Consider the following 17,174-nt stretch of genomic DNA (forward strand, 5'->3'; position numbering starts at 1 on the left):
CCAATAGGTGGCATTTTTTTATTTTTTCCCAGTTTTTTGTTTTCTTTTTTGCTTTATTTACTTTATTTTGTTTCTACATACAACAAAATACTTATTGTTGCTATTTTATTTTATTTTGTTTCTACTTATTTATTAAAGTTTATTTTGTTTCTAACAAAAGAAATCTTTATGATAATTCTTTTTTCTATTAAAGTTTCTAACAAAAAAAGTTCTTTATGAAAATTCTTTTTTCTTGTAATGTTTTGAACAGAAAATACTTTGATCATTTTAGTTGCATAAATTTTATATAATTTTAGTTTCAACAATACTAGAGGTTTATAAAACTTTTTAGTTGATTCTTTTTGCTATTAGAGTTTCATTAAAGTTTCTAGTTCATTCTTTTTTCTATTAGAGTTTCATTAAAGTTTTCTAGTTTATTATTTTTGCTATTAAAGTTTCATAAAAGTTTTTCATGCATTTCCTGATTTTTTTTAGCTATAAGACCCTGAAATTCAAAAGCATTTCAAATGAACTCTGAAAAGGTTGAAAGTTGGCATGGTATCATCATTTCACCCACATAGCATGTGCTAAAAAGTTGAGAGGGTTACGGCAAAAACTAGATGCACTTCGTGTACAAAATGGACAATCTCTTTCGAAGTATCAGGGTTTCAGACAAAAACTCGTCTGTTACAAAGGGATTTCATTTTTTTGAACTTATTTGAACTCCAGACTTTTTGTGTGTTCAAAATGCACCATTCAAAGCCACATCATCAATTTTTTATCCTTTTATGACTTTATTTGTTATTTTTTATGCATTTACTGATTTTTTTGAGCTATAAGACCCTGAAACTCAAAAGCATTTCAAATGAACTCTGAAAAGGTTGAAAGTTGACATGGTATCATCATTTCACCCACATAGCATGTGCTAAAAAGTTGAGAGGGTTATGGCAAAAACTAGATGCACTTCGTGTACAAAACGGACAATCTCTTTCGTAGTATCAGGGTTTCAGACAAAAACTCATATGTTACATAGTTCTCATTGAACAACATATAGCTCTCCAGAGCATCTAGTGAAACCATACATTGAAACTATCTAAAACCTTTCAATGCAACAACAAATGCAATCATAATGACAACTAAGGTAACAATTGATCTAACGGCATAATAATACCAAGCCTCGGTATGAATGCCATATTTTCTAATCTTTTTAATCTTCAACCGCATTAAATCCATCTTGATCTTGTGATCATCGACGACATCCGCAACATGCAACTCCAATATCATCTTCTCCTCCTCAATTTTTTTTATTTTTTCCTTCAAGTAATTGTTTTCTTCTTCAACTAAATTTAAGCTCTCGACAATAGGGTCGGTTGGAATTTCCGGTTCAACTACCTCCTAGATAAAAAAATCTATGTCACGTTGGTCGGCATAATTGTCATAAATAATAAATGAACCAAATAGTTATAAAAGATAATATATACCACATCCGAATCATAGCCAGAGCAAGGGCCAACGGGGGCGGATACCAAAACCATCGCACTATATAATAACAAACAATAATAAAATTAAGAAAATTAGACAAGTATCTATCTAAAGTAATAATTTTTCCTTTCAGAAAGAAGATAAGAACAAGAGGCTCACCACGATGGTGCCGGCGACGAGATCGGCGCAGGCGATCGACGGCGATGAAGACGGAGACGGGACATGACGGACCGCTAAACGTAGACAAATCTCCGGGAAAATGGGGCTTGAAGGTCGAGCTTCGAGAGGAGAAAGCTTAACAAGTGTGGCTCGGGCATTTTATCGAACACCTCATGTGTATAGGAGGTGAGCTAGAGCACCACAAAGCTCTCCCCTTGCCGGCCAGAAAAAACAGAGCACTGTGGAGTGCTCTTCCGCAACGATGGGATATATATAGCCACCTCATTGGTCCCGGTTCGTGGCTGGAACCGGGACTAAATGCCACCCTTCTGTCCCGATTCTAGACACGAACCGGGACCAATGGCTGTCGGCCAGGAGTGAGGCCCATTGGTCTGGTTCGTGCCTAGAACCGGGGCAAATGTCTCCCGAGGCCCGGCCGGGCCCCTGGGCGCACGAACCGGGACGTATGCCCGTCATGGGTCCCAGTTCTTGACTGAACCGGGACTAATGGGCTGGCCAGGCTCCAACCAAAGCCCTGTTTTCTACTAGTGAGAACAAGCTTACTCCGACTGGATGCGAAAGCACGGAGGCAACATTGTTGACAGTGGCAAGGTTGGAGGTGTCAAGGTGGATCTTCAGTTTGGGCTAAAGCTGAAGAATTTCAACATCTTCGCCCAGTTCATCGCCATTGTTGTGCTCTGGCGTTAGTGTGCTAGGTGTGGGTAAGTTCACCAACTAGGGTACAAGGTAGGCATTCAAAAAAAACTAGGGTACAAGGTAAGCACAACATGTACGCCGTATGCAACCAAATGCCGTGTTCATGTGCCGCTTGGGCCAATGCAGGCAACCAAACAAAGTGCACTTGCGTATTACGTAATGCAGGGACACTAGATACAGGCAACCAAACAACTTGCAGATGGCGTATTAGGGCTTGTTGTTGCTCAACCAGACTGGGTTGGGAAGTGTATGCAATGCAGGAACTGTAGCAAACGGCAACCAAACACGCCCCTAACGCATGCGCACGTGCTAGTACTTGTATGCACCAAGTCCTGATGCATGCATTGCTATCTAGGTCCTGATGCATGCATTCCTAGCTAAGCCACGCATGCATTACTAGCTAAGCCACGCATGAACCCCATGCTCTTCGGCCAAAAGATGACCGAAGTGTGGTCTTCGGCCTAGAGAAAACCAAAAATAGTCTTCGGGCACTAGGAAACCGAAGAGCCTACTTCGGCCAGGTGCTGACGAAAAAGTTGGTCTTTCGCTTAATAGAGGCTAACGGGGTCATAGTTCTGCAAATAACACATTAGGTCATATAGTTTCCAAATTCACTATAAAAACATTATGGTTTAAACAAATAAAAAAGGAAACCATAAAGAAAAGGCCCACACGTGGTATTACAACATGGTTCAATGTCTAAACCAACAAGAACACATATAAATCTCCTCGCCAAAAAAAGGAACACATATAGATCTAGTTTCACAAAGGAAAAAAAATGCCGATGACAACTATGTGTGAGCGCAAGAAAAACATTAAAAAGCCCACATGAGATATTATATTTCGACAAAAAAGCCCGGGGCAGGACTACAACAACAACACACAGGCTTAGAAGCCTGCCCAAAAACAAGAGAGATGACACACATTAACAAAATTACGGCACCTAATCCGATGCCCCTTGGTGTTAGCAATTCCCCTTTTTAGACCCAATCTATGCTTAAAGAGACTACAACTTGGTTAGTAATGCCCTAACGAACAAGGAGATGTACAATTATAGTTTCATGGAGAAAGAACATTTCTGAACGTAACAATACATAATGAAGGAAAAATAAAGTATAAAAAGAAGGAAACAATGCCGGAAAAGACAAAACAAAAATAGAAACAAGAACAAAGAGAAAGTATCAGTGCCCAGGTTCAAACTAGAAGTCTAGAACTAGTGCCGGCATGTATGCCCGATAGAATATGCTCAATAATATTATCAGTTAGTTGGAGAGAGTGCACATGTGTAAGTGGCCATGTTTATGAGAGCCAGTTAATCACCGTGATCTTTTCCATATGTTAACCAGGCTGCAAAACTTGACAAACTGTGTCCAGTGATGTCTACGAGGGCCATAAATTCAGTTATTGATGCCCGAGTTGTTCCGGAGGAATATTGCACAAAGTACCTTAAGATTGGTGCAAGTTCTATTGTCTTATCCAGGAATGTATTCATTGGGATTAGGGAATACATGGTTAAGTTAATTTTAAGTATTCTGGTAGCTCTTTGAGCATTAGAATTACTCCCTCCTTCCATCTATATAGGGCCTAATGCGTTTTTCAAGACCGCCTTTGACTATTGATAAAATTAATACTACATGACATGCATAATGTGAAAATTATATCATTGAAAGCTCCTTTCACATACGAATTTGATGATGTGCTTTGTGTAAGTTGCATGTCATATATTATTGCTCTAACATTTGGTCAAAGTTAGCCTTGAAAAACGCATTAGGCCCTATATAGATGGAAGGAGGGAGTATTGTATATTCTACAGTTTGTTCTTGATGGGACGGGAGGTGCTATTATGGTGTATTGAATGATAGGACATACTTCTTCGTTGTCTGGCTGAGGGATGTGCAAACAAATCATTCCATCTTGGCAAGCTAAATTTAGGTGACAGTGAAAAAGATCTACTGTTGGCACAAAGAGAAGTGGTGACAGTGGATCACCTTGATGAACATCTCAGGTGCAGAGGAACAGATAGCTAGGGGATCCATTGAGTAGGATTAAGGAGGACCCTGAATTATACTCCATCCGTCCCATAATATAAGAGTTCTCTTATATTATGGGACGGAGGGAGTACGTATTAGAATCATATACAAGTTCCTTTAAAAAAAAGGAGAATCAAATAGTAAATACAACTATATGTTGGACACGGAAGATACACTTTATTGTGGCTGCGCTGTGGCTGCAGTGGCAACAATGCACCATTCTGTATACCTGGCATACCTATAGAAAGGGGAGAAAGTTTGATGATTCTATCTTTTTCAAGCAATCTAGTGAAGGAAGAAAGTTTGTGCACAAATTTGTTATGGAATTCTCACGTAAGTTGAAAAATCATGATTTTCTACTTTGTATTCAGAAATGGCATGTTACACTCTCCATATTTCCTAGCTTTCTATTAGCATATTCCAAATAATTTGAAATCAAAACATTACACCCTCCGTATCAAGATCTTTATGTGGTTCGTCCACAAAGGAGTCATCTTGATCAAAGATAATCTGACGAAAAGGAATTGGGTTGGTAATTCCAGGTGCTGTTTTTGTGATCAAAGCGAAATGATTAAACACCTCTTTCTCGAGTCTCCACTTGCAAAATTATTATGGAGATCTATTCATATAGCTTTCAACATTCATCCTCCAATGAGCATAAACACGTTATTTGGGACGTGGCTTAATGGAGTAGACATACACATAGCTAAACATATTCGGATATGGATGTGTGCATTACTATGAGCTATATGGAACACTAGAAATGATATGATTTTTAATGGTGCAAAATCCACTAATTTTTTGCATGTTATCTACAAAGCTACAGCCTGAATCCGTATGTGGTCGTTACTCACTCACCCGGACTACAGAGGGCATATGGTTACTGGGTGCAACAGTTGGGAGACGATAGCACGGGTTATCTTCAGCCGATTTGGATGGCGAGATAATAATAGGCTAGGTGTGTAGGCATCATAGTCTGTTCTTTCTCGCCGGATGTGGCGCTTCATTGCCGGATGTGGTGCTTTACATTTTTATTTTCTCCTTTTTATTTGCTCGGATTTTGAGCATCCTCGAATGCTAAGACTTTGTTATGATTTTAATAATATGGCTGCATGCATCGACTGATGGAGAGACCGAAGGTAATCCTCTTTTTCAAAAAAAAATTTGAAATCAGGTTCCGCGTTAACAGCGTGGATTCCACATTGCTACCGTGCTGAAAGAGCTAAATACCACACAGGTGCGTAGGCCAAGTTCCATGCATATGGAGCTAGAATAGCTTCCTACCTTTGTTATCTTTGACACAGCGTCCTTTTTGGGTTGTAATCATCAGAAATTATTTGTATGCAGTAGTTTGTATTTGTAGAATTGGCATGTGATTTTTTTCACGAAGAATTCACTTGTACAGTAGTATTTATTAGTAGAAAATTATCCTTGATACAGATCTCTTGGAAAGATTGTTGTGTTTATCCTATATCAATATGTAAATTGTAATCATGCTCTGCTTGGATCAAATTCACGCGGTATTGGATCATATATGCAATTCAAGAAGACCTAACACTGCAGTCCTACATTTTTCTTCTTCCTATTTGCGAATCAAACAAGATATAAGTAGAACATGCATGCCTGTGTGTATATCAGGCGGGATATAGCATATAGTATATATTTGATATACATCGAATCATCTATCTACTCTTGTTGTTGTTACGGTAAAATAAATATATATACATTCAGTTACGAACAAGCAGCAGAAGATGAGAATAGCAATAATGACATTAAGCAGCAAAAGAACTGAAGCGATGCTAGCTAGGAAGCTCATGTATATATCATCGATAAATCATGCATGTATATAGATGAGTGCGTTCCTTATGCGTCGGTATGTGTATGAGTTGCACTAGCGGTACCGTGCGAGTGATCAGTTCCTAGGACGAGGCCCGAGCCTGAGCTCCAAGTCCAGCTTCCTCTCCGGCAGCTCACCGTCCTGCCACCACTCTGACGGCCCTTCCAGCGCGCGGCCGCTCCCATGGCACCGAAGGCTCAGTTGCAGGTCACGATCATCAGTGCCGTCGTCCGCACCGAACAGGCTCAGCTCCCTCGGGGTAGGGCTACCACGGCTCACGGCCTCCTCTTTCACTCTGCCGCCGGTGTTCCGGGCGTAGTACAACATGGAGAAGCCCCCGCTGCTCACCGGCGGCGCTGGGGGATACACCAAGGTGCACTCTGTCGGGAGGCGGACGGGCTTGGCGCGGTCGCGGCGGTGGACGTTCATGTGCCCGCCCAGCGCCTGCGCCGTGGTGAACCCGCGCTTGCAGAACACGCACCCGTAGTACGGCCGGGCGCTAGGGGGCGACACGGCTGCCGCGTCGACGTCGCCGTGCCGAGCTGCAGCCACCGCCGGGCTGTGCGATCTCACGGCCGCCTCCTCCTCGCTCGACGCCGCTTTGCTGTTGCCACTCTCCATGTTGCAAGCCAGCTACGACGATCTGCCGAATCTGGGATGACAAATTCGATCGATTGAAGGGTTTGGCGATCGAAGATCTTCGAGGTTGTGTGCAAGACCGGGCCGGGCTATATCAGAGCTTGGGAGGACAGCGACAGAGAGACTGGGATTGGCGGGGAGCATTACTATTGTTTTTGACAGCAGCTTTGGGAATAAAAGACTGCCACGGCCGGCCGGCAGCTAGACCTCGCTATTCGTCGATGACTCTGCCCTAGCTGTACGCATGCTGTGCAACACGGATGGATGTGGAGCTGCTTCAGACTGAAGTATCCTCTTGCGCAAAATATAATAATAGTACGTACGTACATCATCGCTGATGTGTCCTTTGAAATTTTATTTTGGACTGTTTGCATCAGTAATACTACACGTACAAATAAGTTACGGGGTTTTACAAAGAGGGTTACCTTGATTGGTCAACAGATAGAGGCAGCCCACATCTCTGAAAATCAGGAAGAAGGGTAAATTTGTGATTGGTTAATAGATGGAAAAAGTTTGTAAACTCATGTATTTGTTTGCATGTCTAGCATTTTTGTTGTTTGCATATATAACATGACCTGGTGTGTGGGTGTGCCAGGCCCGGCTACACCTTGTGATTTTGACCAAGTATGCAGGCCTGGCGGGTGCCCCTCCCTGCTAGCATCTATAGGCTGTCACAAATCTACTAATTACAGCTGAGATTCCTTCACTTGATGATATTTCAAATTTTATGAATTTACGCCATGGACTATTGAAGATCCTTTTTTTATGGACCCCAATAGCCAGTGAATGGTCATTGTGAGGGATGGCATTTGCGAACATTTTTGCTAGCAGTTTCTTTAGAGACGCATGAGAATTTCTTCAGAGACACATGGTAGTTTCTTGAAAGAAGGAAAATTTGCAGCAAAAACGGGCAGAATTGACATCTGCTGCCACCTAAAAATGCCATCAAGAAAATGTTAGCTTGCCATCCCCCTCCCAGGGAATGTTTTTTATAGCATGGGAGAGTATTGGTAAAAACTATCCCATTATATGAGATTGCTCTCTAGTAGGGTCAAAGCACATTGTACTGGTTTGGTGTATATATATGGATCTCTATATTTACACACTCAGCTGGGTGCAGCTGCTATAGTGCTTCTCGTGTTAAGTTGCTGTCATACCATTGAATCAGCCTTGCCTAGGATCGATGGAACTAATTAAACTATCACACATAAACCCTTGGTTAACTCTCCAGCTAAAATAATCTTTGATTGTTAAGCATGTACGGGAAGATGGATACAAGGTTAATACAGCTATCCTTCGTAGTAAATTCACATGCCATGGTTCTTCTTTTAATATATACACATGTTTCTTGAATAAAAGTCCCTGGGCTCCACTCACGTCTCGAGGGGCTTGTGAGTATTTTTTTTCCCCCATTGTTCTTTATGGACGACGGTTTGGTTCTTTGTATTGTCCATCGGCATGGCTCCATAAGCATCGTCCGCGACAACCTTGTCTTCTTCAACAACCCTTTCTTTCAAGCCTTTGTGAGTAAAGTCGTTGGCTTGATCAACCATACTCGTGTGACTGTCTGGCTAGACTGGGGTGGTTCCCCCGCCGATATACTTGTCGTAATTGCCAATCTTCATCGTATGAGATGGTTTACTATTGCGGATCCAACAAAATTTCATTGTCCACATGTCTTTGCAGGTACTTCTGTGGCTGAATTGCTCGATGTTATGCATTTCTAACGAGAGCTATGGTGGCACAAGGATGACATGCTCGGTTGTGGCTTCAACAAGAATTTGGAGGCATATTGTCTTGGTTATAGTATCTCCTTTACTTAGGGTTATTTTTTTTACGCCCGTAGGTTTAGCTACCCATTATCTGGTTGTGTCCATTGTTCTCTTGATCTCATATAAACCGGGTTTGATTTCAAAGAAGTAGTAAGATTTTTTTTTGTGTGGAGATACATCATGCAATATAATAAGTCGAGAACAAAATTTACATATTCTCTATGTGATCATCTCAGAGGAAATGAGCGACTTCATCAGGAGTTGTCCGTTTTGTTATGTTTCATATGAAAGATTGCTTCTCCAACTTCCTTTTCATTGAAAATTGTAGTAAGAATACCATTCTCGTGGGAGACATAAGCGGTATATCGTTGATTTCAAATTCATCTTGAGAAAAGCTATTGTCTTCAAGTGGCACAAAAAGGTTTTGTAATATTAGTTAATGTATTTTTGAACCCCCAACTCATCTCTAGGTTACAATGTCTGCTATTGGCGATCATGCGAATTTATATTGTGTTGTTATCACCCTCACATAAATGTCTGACCTTGAACCGTTGTTGCCAATCGATTTCCTCACTCCCACGAGTCTGGACAATGATCCACTCCACTCTCTTTTAAGGGAATTTTACTATCATCTGATCCAGATGTTTGTGATTTCTTATCAAGATCATCAATAATATCAAGCAAGCTTTTCTTCCCCTTTTTTAATTTATCTTACTGCTCCCTCCGTAAAGAAATATAAGAGGGTTTAGACCACTAAAGTAGCGATGTATATGCTCTTACATTTCTTTATGGAGGGAGTAGTATTTTTCTCCTACCCCTGCAACAATTTATGAAGTTTGTGAATTTTATTTTGCCATCTTTGCATGGTTAGGGAACCTTTTGCCCATCTCTCCGAAGCTTGGACATCGTATCAACAAAGTCGTCAGCTGCAACCACCTTGCTCAAGTTTGAATAAAAACTTATATTGTCATGGTGAAACACGATGCCCGAATTCAATACTAGAGTGATCTCATTGAAGCAATCTGGAGCATTGATGACAAGTAAACCCCTATAAACATAAAACCGATAAGGTATGATTCAAGAAGAACCAAGATACAAGCGCTAATAACAAGCAAGAGTCGCGGGAGGGGGTATGATGACAGTCAACTTGTTAACATCTCACACGATTCTACCAAACTCTTAGTTACACCCAAGCTTAAGAGTTTTGTACTCTAGAAAAGCTCTACCACAAGATACTTGAGAGACATGTATGCTCTAAAACACTCCTGCAATATATTTACATATTTTCAGAAATATGGATATGAACACACATAAACAAGATATTGTATATTACCTAGCCAAAAGTATTACTAACGGGAGGCATGTTTTTTCACTTTGCTTAGATTTGGGTTGAAATTGAATGTAACGAAAATATTTCTTCAACACTTCAAACTCAATTCAAAAAGGCTAACACAATATCCACGAGAAAATATAGATCTAACTACAATACGAAATTATATTTATAATGTTAAATTAGAAGTTATAACAACTAATATTGATATCTTAACATTTACCAGCATCAGTGCATCGTTAGTTAGGCTAGTCATACTTCAAAATCTAAGCAAATATAACAGAATATATATGAATATAAGACATGTAGATGTGGGATAGAATGAGTTCTAGAAAATATGCGCAAGCTCAGTAAACTATTGAGAACAGAAATCGTGGAATTAACCAAAGTGCATAAGAGAAAAGACATGTACAATCTAACCCAAACAACTGAACTTTTAGAGCCTACCATCTTTGGTCCTGCCCAGCCCGCTAATTTGTCTATTATGGGCTCGCTCTAAATAAGTGTGCACCAAGAAAAAATTGGCGGACATCTTGACTAAGTCTCTCGCTAGGATGCAATATTTCGATGTGAGAGAAAGGGCTAGATTTAGTGGAGTGAAGATGATTGCATAACAAGCTTAATAAAGTGATTGTTGTAGTAATTAATGTTTTGATTTTAGTATCTTAAAACCTTACATTTGGATTTAGAGTCATAGTTAGTGGTCAATTTGGACGTCATTCAGATGTCAAGAACTTAGAGTTATTTCAGAGCCTAAGTTAAATTCATTTTTGTAAACCGAGTTTCTTTGGGCTAAATAATGCTAAGTGAGATATGAGGGGTATGAATTTAGTTACGGATGGTCGATTTGTGGTCTTGAAGGAATGTGTTGCCCAGAGCAACCTAAGATGGGTGCAAATGCTATTGTCTGGTCCGGGAAGGTATTGATCGGGACTAGTGAAGTTTCTTTTCCAAAATGGAAGGTTATACTCTCAGCCTCTACATCCTAGGATTAATATGACCATCATTTTGTTAAATAAGGGCAACACCACGAGGCCAAAACACGTTATAAACATAGCACACGATATGATATGCAAATGTCAGCCCATTATAGGGTGCGTCAAAGAAAAACTACAACTAAATTGTTATGTTCCGCAAGAAAATGCCTTCAAGAATGGAGTACATAATCGCATCAACATTTTCGAGTCCAGCCTGAAAGGCTAGGGCAAGGATTTTCACTTTGGGTGCAAGGTCCAACCAATCAAGGTTGGAGCATCAACATGAAGACAACACCTTTAACAAGGAGGCGATGCATGTTTATTGTTGTCGGGTCCAAGACCGGAAGGGTGGATCATAGGTTTTACCCTGGATATGGAGTGGCATTCCGGTCACCGTCTTGATGGTAAATCTTCCAACAGTTGCTCCACTAATTACTCTGGGTGCAAGGAGGAAATCATGTCTCATGGACACTCCTTTAAGTATTAACTGAGAAGTACACACCACATATTTTGGAGATGTTCTTGACAGACTAGGAGCACCGCAATGGTGTCGGTGGTGTATTGAATGACAGGAAAGTCTTCCCGTTGGGACGAGGGGATGAGCAAATGGAATATCCATCTTGACAGGCTAATTTTACAAAAAAAATAGAAAAGGAGGATGACCCCCGGCCTCTGCATCTGGGCGATGCATACGGCCACTTTATTAATTATTCTCACAAGACCTTACAAAGTAATACCACAGTAAGACTAAAGCCGCCGTCTAAGCAACAAACTGTCGCTACACCTATCCAGTTGATGAAGGGGCACAGATAGCCTGGGCCTAATACCAAACATATATCGTAGCCAAATCTAACATCTAAGACCTGAGGACCCATCCAGGACGCCTGCCGGGCATGGGTCTTGCTGGTTCGGCGTGCTCTCAGAGGCCACCGCCGCCAACTGCCACCGCTTCATCTTCAGAACTGTACTGATGCATCAACCTTACTTGGTCTAGCTATCATCGACGCCACCACGGCGCCCAACTACACCTCCTCCCTGCACGCAAACAGTTGTGCACGTCGCGGTCGCCACTGATACGCCTCAGCACCATGTTGCCAAGTACCACCAGCCGACACAGCTTGAAGTCTTTGGAAGATCTGTCGTGCGTAGCACCTGTCGACCAGGCATGACAAAGCGTAGCACCTGTTGGTCAGGCATGACTTAACATCTCCACCGAAGCTCCGTGCAAGACGAAACCGCTCCACCTCCTGCCTCTGACTTCCAGCACCTATCCACAAACGATGCTTCCAAGAGAGAAACGACACCGCAGTGCCGCCATCGTCCGATCTGGAACACCAGATCCTAGGGTTTCCCCCAGAGCACGAGTGGGTCGACAGTAGTTATATGACGATGCCTCCAACAAGGTAACGGCGTAGAACGCCGCCATCGCCTGCCAACGGCTCGGTTTTCACCGGCAACCATGTCCCCCCAACTCGCAGCCGGGACTGGATGATGGATCTCGAGATCCGATCACCAAGCCTCTGGCCGGCCATCTCTGACGAAGAAGATGACCACCACCATTGGCCAGCGAGACGACGCGAGATGAAGTAGGGAGCTGCCAGCGAGGCTAATTTTACATGAGTTTGAAGAAGATTTGCCGCTAACACAAAGACAGGTGGTGATATTGGATCACCTTGACACACAACTCAACTATGGAGAAAGGGATAGCGAAGAGGCTCATTGAGGAGGACTGAGGTTGGAAATGGAGGTGTCATAAACTAAACTTAATACCTACGATCTATCAAATGACGGAATTTCATAAGTTGAAAAGGTATGGTTTTTCTCCTTGTAGTTCCTTGAGAAGTAGCTTGTTACACTCCCCATCTTTCCTACCTTCCATTAGCAAATTAAAATGAGTTGAACTAGTGTTCCGCATTAAGAACATGCGGAAGGAACTAAACACCACAGGTTCGTAGCTCAAGCTCCATGCATGGAGCTTGAATAGTTTCTTGCCTTTGTCGTCTTTGATTCAAAGTCCTTTTTAGGCTGTAATTATCAGGTCCATGTGTTTGTTCACATAGAGTTCATTTGCAGTACTATTAGCTAGTTAAATTTCTTTGTCACTGCGTTTATCCTATTATGTGATATCAATATATCATAGGCTGTTTAGTGCAAGTTCACGTGCTATTGGATCATGTAAAATTCAAGAAGACATCACATAACATTGCAATCCTACACTTTTGTTCTTCCTATATATATGTTCTCCGAATTATGCGAATCAAAACAAGAGCCAAGTATATTTAGCTCTCCATGTACATTCAATTCGATACGTCAAAGCATGTGCTCTTGTTGTTATGGCGAAATATAAATACATTTAGTCATAAACAAGCACCAGAAGATGAGAATAGCAAGCATGATATTGAGTGCAACAAAAGAACTGAAGTAATATTAGCTAGGAGTTCAGGAAGCCCATGCATGCATGTATATACTGTAGATGAGTGCGTTCCTGTGTCTGAGTTGCACCAGGGTACCGTGTGAGTGATCAGTGCCTCGGACGAGGCCCGAGCCCGAGCCTCAGCTCCAAGTCCAGCTTCCTCTCCGGCAGCTCGCCGTCCTGCCGCCGCGCCGACCCGTCGCCGCTGCTGCTTCCGTGGCACCGAAGGCCCAGTTCCAAGCAGTCGTCAGGGTCGTCGGGACTGTCGTCGTCCGCGCCGAACAGGCTCAGCTCCCTCGGGATCGGGCTACCAGGGCTCACGGCCTCGGCGTCCGCTCCGGCGCCGGTGTGCCGGCCGTAGTACAGCATGGCGAAGTCGCCGCTGCTCATCAGGGACGTGGCCGGCGGCGCTGGGGGGTACGCCAGGTTGCACTCTGTGTTCCGGGCAACGGACGTGGTGAGGCGGGCGGGCTTGGCGCGGTCCCGGCGGTGGATGTTCATGTGCCCGCCCAGCGCCTGCGCCGTGGTGAACCCGCGCTTGCAGAACACGCACTCGTAGTACGGCCGGGCGGCCGCCACCGCCGTCGTCCCGCCGGGCGATCTCACGGTCTCGTCGCTGGACGCCGCCGTGCTGCCGCTCTCCATGTTGCCGCAACCTTGCTATCTACGACGATCAATCGATATGAATGGTGATCTGTGGGGATTGAGCGAAGGTTTGACGAAGTGCGTGCGTGAGGGGAGGCCGGGGCCGGGCTAATATATTTGCAGAGCTGGGGGACAGTGACAGGGACTAGGACTAAGATTGGCAGGCAGAATTGCTGTTGTCATCGCCAGCAGCTCCGTGAATAAAAGACTGTGCACGGCCGGCCGGCACTGGTGCCCAGCAGCTGCCCTCGCTATCCGTCATGACTCTGCCCTAGCTGTAGATATGGTGTGCACTACGGATGGGTATGTAGAAAAGCTGGCCTTCGGCTTTTTCCCGGAAAAAAAATACCCACTCTGAAATCTGAAATATCCTCTTGTGCAACATATAATACTAGCACAGGCATCATCACTATACTAGCCGGCTCTGCATGCGTATAGGATCGATGAAATTAATTGCACCATCACACATAAACCCTTGCTTGCTTAATTTCCAAAGTAAAATAACCATTCCTTGTTAAGCGTGTATGGGAGGATGGGCACATGGCTGAGACAGGTCGCCTCTCAAGCCAAGCGTGCCAATTAATGTACCTGCGACGTTTCTTATTTGATTGATATTTTCCCGCCTTATTTTGTCTCCCTGCGTTTGGACCCTGGGCTAATCGCCCGCAAGTGGTAACTTTTTTATGAGCGGGGTGACTGGAAAGTCGAGTCGACCTCAGGGTTCTTCGATCGCGATGCATGCACCTGTGAACCAGGGACGTCCTTGTCCCCGTCCTTGTAGACTGAGCTCTTGTCTAGTTTTTTACTTGCATAGGTAATTTGCACGATGCAGTGTGCTAAAATGTCATGCATGACTGAAATCTTACGAGATGCATGACAGCATAAAAAAACCTCAGCCAGCCACTCACTCACTCGCTCCTCAACTTGTGAAGGATGATGATACTAGTAGAGTTGTGGAGAAGAATATACTCTGTCACTGTCAGCACATTCTATGCCCAATTATCAGCAGCCTGTTCTAGGTCCGTGCTCCAGTCCAGATGAGCCGAAAAGGGGCGTAGCTGCTCACAGCTCGGTGCATCAGTAGCATCCACATTCCGGCCGGGAACTTACCAATTGTCAACCGCATGCTCGTCCCATGCCCATGCAAACATATAATGTGTCCGGCATTCCGGCCCATCCGCCCATGCCTGGCGCTAGCTACGTAGAGTAACATACATACCTACAGACCAGCCACAGTTCATTGTAACCAGCTCAAGACCATTTCAATATATGCTGCCGACCATATGACCCGGTGGCGCCAGCCACAGAAATGAATCCAGCCGGCGTGCAGGCCAGCGCTTCGCCTCCGGCCGGTGGTTCTTAGAGCATCTCCAACAGGCGCCAAAAAGAGCTCCACGCGCTAAATTTTTAAATTTTTTTGGCGCCGAACAGCTCCAACAGATGCTGTAAAATATTGCGCGCGCGAAAAAGTTTTGGGCACACTCTGAAAAACGCTATCGCGTGCAATATATTTTAGGCTCTGGATTGCGCACGCTTCATAATTTGCACTGCGTGCTTTTTTGGCACGCGTTTTTATGCGTCTACTAAAGCAATATTGGTCCCGGTGCACGCTATTATTTTTATTGGGCGCGAAATTTTTATGCGGCTGTTGGAGATGCTCTTAGAGGAGCAGATGGAACCACAAATGCCCTGGATGGAGCCTCAAGAAAAAAAAAACCTCTGTATTTGGTGACAAAGAGGGGGGTCAACATTCGCAGTGGCCACACCACCAAGTTCTCCCAATATTTCTGTGTAATTTCATCAAAATTTCAGTAAAGTTATTAATTTCGGCACGTACTAAAATAGCTTTCTCTCTGTCAAAATATTTCAGGAATTTCGGTAGAACACAAAAAAAATATTTATTTTTGAATTTTCAAAATATGTGGTTGGATCTCATCATCTCAATCAAATTCAAATTCAAATTTCAGTCCTTTGACTGAAATTCAAATATTTATAAAATGGAAATCCAAAACCTGTATTATACATAAGTGGCATATAAAAAGAAGCAAATTATTGGCAATGGCACGCATGAGATCTAAAACTTGTCCTTCTTTCTCAACGACTGCGGACTACTCGAGCTCACACTCATATAGGGACAGATAAACATGAAGTGGGTTCTATAGACAAAAATGAAAAAAATATTCAAGCTCATTAAGAACCGTCCCCATACGATCGAAATATCACATGCCTAATTTTGAGGGTCGCATGTAGTACTAGTTGTGTGGCGCTCGCAATGTATAGGAGACCGAGAGCAGCGGTGCACGCCTATTTGAGCTGCGCACGTCTATCAGATGCAATGTATAAGGGACCGGGAGAATCTATTGCAGTGAAATCACTAGTTAAGGTGTACCTTTGGCAAAGGTCACCTGGCCTTCTCATGCGCTGATAAATGGTGCATTGCATGTGCGTTACTTGCCGCAAAGTGGATGATTTTTTTTTCAAGAGTTGTTTTTTTGAAATGGCATGTCTGTAGAATCGTGAATCCAAAATCAAAACCATTTTCACGGTTGGGTTTCTCGTGTTGATATACCTCTTTTTAAAAAGTACGTATTAGTTATGCGGCGTTGGCAATGTATAGGAGATCGGGAGCACCTATTGGAGCAGTGAAAGTCTATCAGGGCATCTCAAGCCGTTGGCCCTCCGGGAGGGGCAAAAAATCGCCCCCTGGGGGCGCACCGGCGCTAAACCACGCACTGGGGGCGTGATGCCCCCCAGTCGCGGCGCCCACGGTTAGTTAAAAAAATCAAATACGGCGCAAAAACGACTCAAATTTAACGCAAACATCGGCGAGTTCGTTCAAACTTAAGCATATTTTACAAAAAAAGGAAAAAACTACCGCGGGCTACCCCTGCCGTCTCCCTCGCCGCCCGCCTCGCCGCCCGCCCACGCGGTTCTACATGCCGAGGAGGCTGTAGAACCGCGTGTAGTCACCGCCGCCATCGTCGTCGTCGTCGTCGTCGCCGCCCCCGCCTACGCCTCCGCCGTCCCTGCTGCATCCCTCCCCCGGTTGGCGCGGCGGGTTGGACGGTCCGGGGGCGTCGTCGTCGTCGTCGTTGTCGAGGACCACGACGCCGTGCTCGTCCTCGCGCCCACACTTGCGGGCGGCGATCTCCTCCAGGGCCCGGCGCTGCCGGACCATCTCGTCGCGGAGGTAG

The 17,174-nt window shown here is 43.7% G+C and overlaps 2 protein-coding genes across 2 annotated transcripts; both read right to left on the reverse strand.

The window, feature by feature from the left end:
* Positions 1-6,279: 6,279 nt before the first annotated feature.
* On the reverse strand, positions 6,280-6,825 carry LOC123083142 (zinc finger protein 11-like). The gene is made up of 2 exons (XM_044505266.1): positions 6,743-6,825; positions 6,280-6,703 (listed from the first exon to the last, which is right to left on the reverse strand). The coding sequence occupies exons 1-2, from the start codon at positions 6,823-6,825 to the stop codon at positions 6,280-6,282; spliced, it is 507 nt and encodes a 168-aa protein (XP_044361201.1).
* A 6,618-nt stretch (positions 6,826-13,443) lies between these two features.
* LOC123083143 (zinc finger protein 6-like) lies at positions 13,444-13,980 on the reverse strand. Its single transcript, XM_044505267.1, has one exon. The coding sequence runs from the start codon at positions 13,978-13,980 to the stop codon at positions 13,444-13,446; it is 537 nt and encodes a 178-aa protein (XP_044361202.1).
* Between the last annotated feature and the right edge of the window lie 3,194 nt (positions 13,981-17,174).

Source organism: Triticum aestivum, chromosome 4A, assembly GCF_018294505.1.
Source record: "Triticum aestivum cultivar Chinese Spring chromosome 4A, IWGSC CS RefSeq v2.1, whole genome shotgun sequence".
Taxonomy (NCBI): domain Eukaryota; kingdom Viridiplantae; phylum Streptophyta; class Magnoliopsida; order Poales; family Poaceae; genus Triticum; species Triticum aestivum.

Excerpts from the sequence above, each read along its gene's own strand:
- LOC123083142 (XM_044505266.1), bottom strand. The coding sequence starts at position 6,825 with ATGGAGAGTGGCAACAGCAAAGCGGCGTCGAGCGAGGAGGAGGCGGCC. Across the intron at positions 6,704-6,742 it reads CCGGCGGTGGCTGCAGCTCG|CGCCCGGCCGTACTACGGGT; the intron begins GCACGGCGACGT and ends GTCGCCCCCTAG.
- LOC123083143 (XM_044505267.1), bottom strand. The coding sequence starts at position 13,980 with ATGGAGAGCGGCAGCACGGCGGCGTCCAGCGACGAGACCGTGAGATCG.